Here is an 11,122-nt window from a genome sequence, read left to right as displayed (position 1 = left end):
ATCCGATGTATAAGCTGGTCCCTGTATGGTTCAAAGACCAGTTGCTATCAGCTGTGTCAAGGTCCACTAATGGACTGAGTAAGAGGGTTTGAAACCTCTTTGCTCCCTGTTTGAATCATTCATGTTTTAGGAAAGGGTTATTTGTCTTATTGAGATTGCTTGTGTCATCTCTGTGTTTGGACACATCACTTTCAGTATGGGAGCCAAACACTTCTGTCCAAACCTTTCTGAAACATGTTGAGGTCAGCTTGCATCATCCTTGATGCCATTGTTGGCCTATATATATCTACAGCTTTGGCTTTGCTCAATGGTTGTAGAAAACTGCCTTATTGCGTTTTCTTTGTTGAGTCTAGTTTTTAGCTTGCATTGTTCATGCTGCTCTAAGTCTTCTTCGTGACTGTAAACCTTATAGCTTGAACTCAAAACTTCTTTCATCAACTCATATCATGTTGCATACCATGAGGGATGTGTAGTGCAACCAACCCAAGAAGCGTTCAAGGTTGAATCTGCTAGTGGTTAGCTGAATTCACGAACAAGGCTTCGAAAAGTGTCCCATGTTGTAAGAACTTAGAAACAAGAGAGGGAATAGGTCTAGACTAGTTCGGGACTAGGAAGGATAGCACTGTGGTAGTGTATCACTAGAACTATTATTCTTGTAAGAAGTTACTTCAACTTAGTGGAAGTTTTTTGTCTCTCAAGAGTTAGAGACACGCAGTTTTTCTCCCTGCATTCAGAGTTTCTGCGAGTAAAAAACTTCCTTGTGTTGTTTCTTTATTTGCTGCAATTTACTTTCTGCAAACTCGTATCCTGTGATTCTGGGATAGCACAAATCATTGCTATCCTCGGATACAGAAGACAACGAAAATCAAAAAGGACCTATTCACCACCCCCTCTAGGACCTTTAAGGACTTTCTTTTTCATCTGATTACAGTTTACCTTATTTGTTCGTGGTCTATTGTATTTGTTAGGTTTATCTCATGCTATTAATCCATCAGTTTTTGCTCATTTTGTTTTCTTTGCTTTTGAATTTTATAGCCGAAAAACGACATGATGATGGCTGTCTGGTCTGCGGTAGCGGCGATCACTTCGAAGAGGACTGCCCGTGCTTTGATAAAATCCCACCAGGCGTAGAACTTGACCGAGATTACGACCGAGTCTGCATTGGTTGTGGGAGAATCGGAGAGATCTGCTGTTCCAAGGGAGCGTATGCTACTCTGAGGAGGTGTGGTGCTTGTGGCTGGGGTGGTCACTGGTACTGGGACGACAAGTGCAGTAAGGACTTTGTCCACCACCCCGACAGAGTCAAGCTCTCCTTCTTCAAGGACCTCCTCTCCGCTGAACAATCCTCTCTGCAGGCGAGTTGCTTCACTCAGACTTTCGTGTTGGACTTGTGAATTTTCAATTTTTCCGTGTTAATTTGTTTAATAATTGTTTAAACTATTGCAGAACAAGGAAGAGGACCAGGTTATGGTCGATCTTAGGAAGGACAACAAGAACGAGGATGACTATGGCACGGAAGAATATGGGCCAGAAGGTGAGTTATATTGCTCAGTGGTTTCTTGTCCAATTCTTGCTTGGGTATGTTTGTCCATATGTTTGTTAATTGAACTCATGTGCTTCACAGACTTGATAAGTTTTACGTTGTACTTGGAGTACTCTTGGATTTTCTGTATGCATGTCTTTGTTTCTGGTGATTGCTAGTTTGTTTCCATTGTATTTAGTGATTGCTGCTTTATTTGGAGAATACAGAAGGAAAATCGTGAATTAAGTTGTATTTAGTGATTGCTGCTTTTTTAAGATGCATAGCTAATTAGCTATAAGGTTCCGCCATTTTACCTTATACTATATGCTTCATTTACTTTGATCTGGGGAATTTTTTTGTTCACTTAGCAATTCACAGATCCATTAATTTGAGAATCAGTTGCAGGTGGAAATGAGTCTTCAGATCAGAGCAGGTTCAAGGGTTGTAAGGCAATCTCGGAGTTGGAGCAGGGAGCGATGCAAGTGGGAGAGACGCTGCCCAGATGATGATTTCATGCTCTAGAGTAGTGAAGACATGATCATGGTAAACCAAGGTGATTTTTGTAGGTTTTGGTCCTTTTGGATGACAACACAACGGTCTAGGTTAGTTCTATAGGTTAACAGTACAACGTGATGAAGATCTAAGATTCTGGAAACTGAGAGAGAAAATTGATCAAAGCACTATTTGTTCTAACAGAACGTTGATACTTTACCTATCTTCTCCTTTGTTTTCTTGGGTATTCAAAGCAATCTGAACATAAAGATCTCAGTTTACTTTGTATAAGGCGCTTGAAGCTTGCTAAGGACCTCTTCGTTGTATAAAAAGAGGGATGTTAATTTCCTTATTGACAATATCACTTCTCAATTTCCTAAGGATTTTGATCTCTTTTGTTTTCTCAACCGAGTAAAATGGCTCTTTGAAATTTGTATGTAAGTGTGGGTATGTTGGCATCATTATTGAAATCCTTAGACTTCCATTACCAATTTGACGAACCACAGTGGAAAAATGTTCTTTGATTCATAAGAAATCTGCGGACTATGCCAACATCAAATTACTTATGTAAGAAGCTGCGGACATTGCAGCAAGGTAAAAGAGAAAAGGTAGCAAGCCAAACAAGGAGTGTCAAAAGCTGCACAGGCTCCCAAAAACTCTGTAAGACAACCAATTCTATCTGAGATGAAATGAAATTACAGTCAGACTTATCTCAGCTGATTGGATCCTTGTGACAAAAAACTATACGTGGTCTTTACTCTTTAGTGTCAGATTTCGTTGTCCTGGAACTGTTGGGTTATTCCACCTTACTACATAGATGTTTTCTCTTCTCCAAAAGATCCCTTAGTCGAAAGCATAAAAGCATCTCCTTATCTAATGTGACTGCTTCGATATGCCTCCTTTGTTACACCATAATACACTGGTTTACTGCCGGAAAATGTGATGAAGTTCCAACCAAAATTCGAACCACCCACAATGTAGCTTCGCGGTAGCTGGCTGCTAACAAATGCTTTCTTCTCTGGGATAAAATTAGTCCATTGTGCACCGGGCAGTTGTTTATCAACAGAGCATCTACGTTGAACCGGCTGTGTTGGTAACTCATCTTCGTTTTCTTTCGCACACACCCTGTTATGGAGTGAATGTTGTTCATGTGTCCATGCAAACTTCTTCTGTGTTCCTGTATCCATGGCCATCTGGTTGTTTAGCGCCATGAGAAGCTTCACCTCTGCAAGTTGCATGTAAAATGTATCACATTAGACATGCTTCCTAAGTGACACCGGAAGCTTTCAATTCATTCTACTTTTTCATGATAAATAATGTCAAAGGAATCTGCAACTAAAAGTTAGTCACAAGTCGATTTTGGATAAAGAGGCATCATCCAAAGTAAACCCATGAGAAAAGTTGACTAGAAGGTGAGTCCAAGCATGGATCATAGGCGAAAAATCGAAGAACCAAGCAAATCAGTAACCATGAATGCCTTTCTTTCATGTTCATGCAAGTACTGTTGGGAAAAATAATATAATGGAAGTAACAACTCAAACCACACAAAGGATAAATATGCAAAGATGTAAAAGATAGAGGAAAGCGAACACCAGATATAACGTGGTTCGGCAATGTGCCTACGTTCACGGGGCAGCAATAACAAGAACTTCCACTATGAAATAATGGGTACACGAGATACACAACTTCAAGAACACTACCTGAAGGAAACCCTCTCTCACACTTGTTTTGCTACCAACTACTCTACACTCTCAACTTGGAGTGGACACTCTTCTCTACTTGGAAGATGGATGTTTGAGATGGATGAGATGCTTGGAATGAGCAAATGACTCTCCTTTTATAGGCTAAGGAGGAATCATCTAGACCTTTCATTAGTGCTCTCCCAATAAATGGTACTTCATGAATTTTCCTGTAACTCATGCCTTGACTATAACTCCAAAACCATCTATGTTCTTTGTGTAACTCATGTAACCTTGTGTAACTCATGTAACGTTTGTGTAACTCATGTAACTTATGTAACTCATGAAACCTTTCATTACTATTTTATTTATTTTGGTCTGGATATTATAACAAGTACATGGGATGCAATTATCATAAAAGAAAAACTCACGTTTCTGAATCTCATCAGCTGCTTTAGAATTCCGAAAATCAGGTGTTCGAAGAATCTGCATATAGAAAATCAATCTTTCAAAGAGTTGATCTCAAAAGTAGTTATCATAAATACCATACTACATCAACGCATTTGTAACTAACAAATCGAAATATTTGCTACATATAGTGATGCCAATATTTTCTCTTCAAACAAATCATGTGTATGTTCGGATATTCCCAAATAATTACTCTTTGGCTACACCCGTAAACCCAACCAGGGACTGCAGTAGCCTCTAGTTTCTCAGCAAACAATTACCCTTAAACCCGAAAAACCACTATTTACAATCTGAAATATCCACCATAAGTCCATAACTAAACTCTGAACATGCAGCTGTATTAAAGTGAAGTATTTGGTACCTAGAACAAGTTTCGATTATTAACAAAAATAATAGGCAAGAAGAGTGGAGGTGCGCTTAGTGCCAGACCCAACTAGGCCTGGTGTACATAAAACCACAAATTAAACTTGTGCATAACAACAAACACATGGGGGGTACATGCTCATGGTTTCAGCATTGTCTTCTTCCTCAGATTAGTAAAACTAAAACAGAGACCAACCCGGTAGAATTGTTTACCTCAATAAAATGGGGACGAATTTGTTGAAGGAGAGCGCGGATTTTGAAGGAGGGGGAGTCTTTCTCCATGGTGGTGTTGGAAAGCTTGCGTTTCTTGACGTCGGTGTAGTTCATCTGGGTGTGAGCAAGACAAGTGGGTTTTTGAGGTGGGATTGTTCCATGTGGCGGTGCCATTGTTGTTGTCATCTGTGGCTTTCTGCTCTCAACACGTTTCGATTTTGGGTCTTCCATGCTTGCTCTGATGCTTCTGTCGAAAACTACCACTTCGTGTTCATATATTTAGGTTTGTTTTTGGAGAGCGTATTCAGCGCACCGGGTGCGCCGCGCATCCGTCCATCTCTACCGTCCATTTGACGCGGATTTTTGATTTTTTCAAAATGGACGGCAGAGATGGACGGGTGCGCTGTATAATTTTCGTTGTTTTTGTTTATAAACCCAGTTGGGCCTGTGTCTTGGGCCTATGAAGTTCTTTCTTTTGACTTGAGCTTTAAGCAACTCTACTTGTTACATTATATTTGCTAAATTTTCATTTAAATTATTTAAAAACATACCAAAATCCAATTTTGAATGTTATTAGTGAACATCATCTACTAGTAGTGTCCACAACAATAAATTGGTGGGCTTTCGATGAGTTGTCTCTTTTCGACGGTAGGTGGATGAGATTGGGATAACAGTCGGTGGAGGTTTCTTTTTCAAACAATTTATAAGAAAATACAGATGTACAACACAAAATCTCTCAAAACTTCCCATCCCATTTAGTCTAAATAGAACGTTGTGGGAAGGAAGTGAAACGATATTGGATGATTTGTAATATAAGTAAAACCTAGAGAGACAGTTTTATCAGCCAGAAAATCATCTGGACGCTTTTAAACATGATCAAATATTATAAAGTTTTATAAAAATAAATTGAAGAAAAATAGTATCGAGCTTATTCAAATCCTTATACTTGTTTATTTCGAACGTAATTTTCAACTCGCTCCCACTACTTGGACTAATTTTCAGAACTTGAAATGAAATGTTGTGAATGTTAGTTTCTAACTATTTAATATCCACTTTTGTGGGTGACAAAGCTGATGATGATCATCGGTCCATGTCATTGTGTGAGACAATCATCAATCCCTTAGCATGTTTTTCATGTGAGAAAGTGACATATAACTAAGTTCTGACTTCATAATAAATTGGATATACCAAGTTAGCTATTGTGGCAACTGCCAAAGCTTCGTGACTTGCTAGTTGCTAATGATTAGTTTTCTTCTTCTATGCATACTCGATTATCTTCGTTCCCTTAAAGATATAAACGTATAATGGAGCACACTGCCATGGCAGGGATATTCATCGTCATCAGTCTCTACTTGTTCTGCAGGCTGTTACTCTCCTTTTGGGTTTTTCCTTTCCTAACTCACCGGAGGCTCAAGAAGAATGGTTTCAGTGGTCCATCTCCATGTTTTCCATTAGGTAATCTCAGTGAGATGAAGAAGAAGACTAACACTCAAAGCTCGTCTTGGACTAACAAGATCTCCCATGACATATACCCAACTCTATTCCCTCACTTCGCTCGCTGGAAAAACTCCCACGGTACGTAATATGATATCGACCATTAGTATAGTTTTTCGACTCGAATTTTATCCTGTTTTTGAGTTGTGATTCGTGCAATGTAGGCAAGGTGTTCGTCTACTGGTTGGGCACAGAGCCATTTTTGTATATAGCAGATCCTGTTTTTCTCAAGAAGCTATCAAGTGAGGTCTCTGCAAAGAAATGGGGGAAACCTTCTGTGTTCAAACGTGACAGAGCTCCTATGTTTGGCAATGGCATCGTTATGTCTGAAGGTGATGAATGGGCTCTTCACCGCCAAGTTATCACTCCTGCGTTTAACCCTGCCAACTTGAAGGTACACTTCAAGTGTTAGAAGTTGACCCCTCATTAAGTCCTTAGTCCTTATAGCTAAGTGAGTGACAAGCATAACAACCAGTCATAAGTTTTTTGAGGAGATATCTCATGTGTATAAATACACCACGTTAACATTATAATGTCTAATAGTGACATATCAGCTAATTATTGTGACATCGATCTATTGATTTACTTCTAGGTTTAAACGCGGTACACAAAAAAAATTCATCGAAAAGTTAAAGTTTATATCCATGCTACGTACAACATTTTTTTAATAGCAGATTGAGCATCTTCAATACACGGTGTGTATCTACACATACATATGCGAATGATCAAGATTATGAAGACGAAATTTTACGTCTATCAGAAACTAAATTGTGTTTTGTCTAAAGTCAGAGTTATCCTAAGAACTTGATCGAGCTTTTATTAGAGAAAGCATATTCTTCTTTTTCGTTTTTTTTTCTTTACCCCTTCTAGTTTTATATATAAACAACCTCAGTTATATTAATCCTGCGTCCAATCTACAGGCAATGGTGGGTTTGATGGTGGAGGCTACCAGATCAATGCTAGATACCTGGAGTAACCAGCTCAAAAATTCCGGCACTCGAGAAATTGATGTAGAGAAATCGATCAGAGAAACAGCAGGGGAAATAATCGCCAAGGCAAGCTTCGGCATTAGTTACCAAAGTGATAACCATGTGTTTGGAAAATTAAGGGCCTTGCAAATCAGCCTCTTTCAAACGAAACGTCTTTTAGGTGTTCCATTTGGGGAATTGTTGTACCTCAAGCAAGCCCTCGAGGCCAGAAGACTTGGAGAAGAAATTAACCAACTGTTCTCACCGATCATATCTGCACGAGAGGAAATGATTAGGTCAGGATCGTCTCCTCCGCAGCGCGACTTGCTTGGGATATTGCTTAACCAGAGTGATCAACAAGGCAGCTTCAGAAAGACTATGACAACACAGCAGTTGGTGGATCAGTGCAAGACATTTTTCTTTTCAGGGCATGAGACATCGGCATTATCTATCGTATGGACGATGCTACTTCTGGCCACGAATCCACAGTGGCAAAATGAACTGAGGGAAGAGATTAGGGAGGTGGTCGGAGATGAAGAAATTGATTTCGACATGCTTGCTGGACTAAAGAAGGTAAGAAATTATTACGTATCATTTGACGATGCATTAATGTATCGATACATACAGTACTAGATCGACAAATTTTTTTTTTTTTTACCACAACAAAGAAATAGTCTACTATTTTCAATGCATTACATTAACTGCTTCATATATGGTTTTGTTGTTTTTTTTTATACGATATATGGTTTTGTTGTTTTTGACTTGGTAATTGGTACAGATGGGATGGGTGATGAATGAGGTTTTCCGACTATATCCTTCAGGACCAAATGCACAGAGGCAAGCTAGAGATGACATTCAAGTGAGTGAGGACCTAACGATCCCTAGAGGAACCAATATGTGGATCGACATTGTGGGAATGCACCATGACCCTGAGCTATGGGGTGAGGATGTGCATGAGTTCAAGCCAGAGAGGTTTAAGGACGATATACATGGTGGGTGCAAGCACAAAATGGGTTTCTTACCTTTTGGTTTTGGAGGAAGGATGTGTATCGGTAGGAACATGAGCTTCTTGGAGTATAAGGTTGTGCTAAGCCTGATACTTTCTAGGTTCTCTTTTACTGTTTCTCCTACATATTGTCACTCTCCTTCTACTTTACTCACAATGAGGCCATCTTATGGCATGCCTCTAGTATTCCAGCTCTTGGATTGAAGATTGTGGCTACCGTACCTTTTGAGTTGTAAAATCTCAATCTTTAAGTTGTTTCAAAGACTCATTATTCTAGCATACCACATCCTCATATATGTGTTTTCATAAAGAGTGTATTTATGCGTATCATTCTGACATGTGTTAATTGAATATGATTCGTTTTAAGTTAAAAAGAAAATGTTATAAGACTTCTCTATTTTCAAAAACTACATCGCTTGTCTGACATGTGCTTCATTTAACAGTTTCGTGATGGAAATTGAACGGAGGTACTACGTTAATTAATACAAAAAAAATTGAATCTAAGTATCACGTTGATAACATTGTGACTTCGAGCACCAAAGTTTCATTTAAGATAGTCTCAAAACACTGATAGTGACAAAAACCAAATTATAAAATTAAGCCTCGTGGCAAAATGATAAAGAAATTGGTTTCAACATGCTTTAATTTGCTGGACTAAATAAGGGTAAGAAATTATGAGTGATACTGATAATTATAGAAAATAGATAGAAAAATAGCTTCATGATTTGTTGTTTTTGAGTTAATTAATTGGTGATACTGATACAGATGGGATGGGTCATGAATGAGGTTTTCCAGCTATACTCTTCAGCACCAAATGCACAGAGACAAGCTAAAGATGACATTCACGTCGATCAGTAAAGACCTAACAATTCCTAGAGGAACAAACATGTGGAACGACGTTGTAGCCATGCACCATGGCCCAGCTCTATGTGCATGAGTTTAAGCTAGAGAGGTTCAAGGATGACATACATGGTGGGTGGAAGAAGAAGATGGGTTTCTTGCCCTTTGGGTTTGGAGGAAGGATGTGCATGTATTGGTAGAAACTTGAGCTTCTTGGAGTATAAGATTGTGCTAACCCTAATTCTTTCTAGGTTCTCTTTTACTATTTCTCCTACCAATACACGAAGCTCTCTCTCTGTTTCTGGGTTTACCATCTTCTTCTTCATCGTCTAGCTTGACTCTTCTAGCACTATAATATACACTCGTATTAATCTGGTATGGTTGGATCGGTCCTCGTTGTTTCCTGCTCTATCTCCTGAAAGAGTAGAGGAATCAAATAGGACTGAGAAAGCAAGTTCATTATTGAAGAATAGTACGCAAGAAATAAAAAAGATTTGAATCATCCACAACAGTGGCTGCATGTATAATAATGATAATATTGTATTACAAACGAGTAAAATATCGTGGGCGTGGGTTTTATATACACAATTTCATAAACACATGGAAAGAACGTTTTACATCGCAAAGATAAGAATAGTTTTTCCAGATATGGGTCCAAATCTCCATCTGGGAATTGATCGCGTGCTATGTACTACATGCATTACACCCATTACAAACAAAAAGAACTCCATAGTTGATACTTGATAGTTCGTTCCTTTTGTTTTCCTTTTGAAGGTAATGAACATAGAGTAGCTAGCTCTTCAAAATCATGTTAATTTTATCAATGGTGAGATTATAACATAACAAATAATTTGATCATAACGTACTCAACAACACTACAAGCAAAGAAATTAAACTATCCATGACAAAAATGCAACCAGTATTTCGATCTCGATCGGTCTGTTTGATTAAACAACAGTTTCAATTTATGAACAGTAACAATAATCGGTGCTTACATAATGTTCAACAACTTGTACCATTCTTCCCCGTGAAAAAGTACAGGTAAATTCTGACACGGCTTCTCTACCACTGAAAGTAGAGGTAGTGAAAAAAAAACACTAGGATTATATAAACGTTTGCAATGACTGACGCATGTTGAACATTTCGAATCCAATACGACTAGTACTCGATTTCCAATTTGACGAAGGCAGCCCTATATTTTCAGTTAAAGTTGTTTTTAAATTTGCCTTTTGCTCAGCACTTGATCGTTTGTAGACTTCTAGCTTGGAAGCTAGTACTCGATCAGTGTAATATTGCTCGTCCAGAATAGTGCTGGATAAGTAGTACGTAGTGATCGTCAAAAATAAAAGAATTTGTAAATTGTTACGATACTATTATCAAAATTTGGTCATGAAATTCAACAGACATGCTATACCGTAAGAGATTTACGATATAACAAAATTTTCCACTATAATTAAGATAGCTATTCAGAAATTCTCTGTCAAGGCAAATTGTCATACTACATCAAGTACGAATTGTCATACTATATCATCTAGCCGTCTATAGAAATTCGAGTGTTTGACGATTGTCATCATCAAGTACGTAATCGGAAAAGGGTGTGGCTCTCCTGTAGTCTTCTTGTTGGCTTAAACCAAAGAAAAACTATCATACTTTTAGTCAATTAAGGGCTCCAAATATACAAGTAAACAAGATTGAATTACAATGCCAACACACTGATCTTTCAACTGTATATACCAATTGCCTCCTAGCTAGATGTTGACTTGAGAGTTGAGAATGATAAGTACGTGTTAATTGTCAAACAACTAGAAAATTAGTAAGTTAACTACATCACTGTATAAGAAAACAAGATCGAAAATTATTGTTTAAATGAAGATCGAGTTCATATGACACGAAGAAAAACTAGAGTGATTTGCTATAGCATCATATATTTTTCAACTTTATTGACCTTTTATTTTGGGAACTGAAATTTACACTCCTAATTTTATAATCCACACTCCTATTTTCTTCTTTTGGTAATTTAAATTTTGTCTTTAGTGACATGTGTTTTGTTTTTTGTGAAAACTTTACCAAAACAGGA

General features: G+C 38.1%; 2 protein-coding genes across 2 annotated transcripts; one reads left to right on the top strand and one right to left on the bottom strand.

Annotated features, from left to right (window-relative positions):
- Nucleotides 1–2,780: 2,780 nt before the first annotated feature.
- On the bottom strand, nt 2,781–4,843 carry LOC101291970. Its single transcript, XM_004308033.1, has 3 exons — nt 4,738–4,843; nt 4,125–4,179; nt 2,781–3,239 (listed from the first exon to the last, which is right to left on the bottom strand). Exons 1-3 carry the CDS (start codon nt 4,804–4,806, stop codon nt 2,884–2,886), a joined length of 480 nt encoding a protein of 159 aa, XP_004308081.1. The 5' UTR covers nt 4,807–4,843; the 3' UTR covers nt 2,781–2,883.
- A 1,172-nt stretch (nt 4,844–6,015) lies between these two features.
- LOC101291675 (cytokinin hydroxylase-like) lies at nt 6,016–8,488 on the top strand. The gene is made up of 4 exons (XM_004308032.1): nt 6,016–6,312; nt 6,396–6,625; nt 7,152–7,772; nt 7,978–8,488. The coding sequence occupies exons 1-4, from the start codon at nt 6,042–6,044 to the stop codon at nt 8,407–8,409; spliced, it is 1,554 nt and encodes a 517-aa protein (XP_004308080.1). The 5' UTR covers nt 6,016–6,041; the 3' UTR covers nt 8,410–8,488.
- Nucleotides 8,489–11,122: the final 2,634 nt, after the last annotated feature.

The sequence above is a fragment of the Fragaria vesca genome, linkage group LG7 (genome assembly GCF_000184155.1).
Source record: "Fragaria vesca subsp. vesca linkage group LG7, FraVesHawaii_1.0, whole genome shotgun sequence".
Taxonomy (NCBI): Eukaryota; Viridiplantae; Streptophyta; class Magnoliopsida; order Rosales; family Rosaceae; genus Fragaria; species Fragaria vesca.
The sequence above is the reverse complement of the archived record's forward strand: the minus strand, read 5'-3'. Positions and strand labels throughout refer to the sequence as shown.

What these genes read in the sequence shown, in the direction of transcription:
- LOC101291970 (XM_004308033.1), bottom strand. Translation starts at nt 4,806, where the DNA reads ATGGAGAAAGACTCCCCCTCCTTCAAAATCCGCGCTCTCCTTCAACAA. An exon ending in TTCGTCCCCATTTTATTGAG is followed by an intron (nt 4,180 to 4,737) that starts GTAAACAATTCT and finishes TTCTATATGCAG; the next exon opens with ATTCTTCGAACACCTGATTT. An exon ending in AGCTGATGAGATTCAGAAAC is followed by an intron (nt 3,240 to 4,124) that starts GTGAGTTTTTCT and finishes TGCAACTTGCAG; the next exon opens with AGGTGAAGCTTCTCATGGCG.
- LOC101291675 (XM_004308032.1), top strand. Translation starts at nt 6,042, where the DNA reads ATGGAGCACACTGCCATGGCAGGGATATTCATCGTCATCAGTCTCTAC. An exon ending in TCGCTGGAAAAACTCCCACG is followed by an intron (nt 6,313 to 6,395) that starts GTACGTAATATG and finishes CGTGCAATGTAG; the next exon opens with GCAAGGTGTTCGTCTACTGG. An exon ending in TTAACCCTGCCAACTTGAAG is followed by an intron (nt 6,626 to 7,151) that starts GTACACTTCAAG and finishes TCCAATCTACAG; the next exon opens with GCAATGGTGGGTTTGATGGT.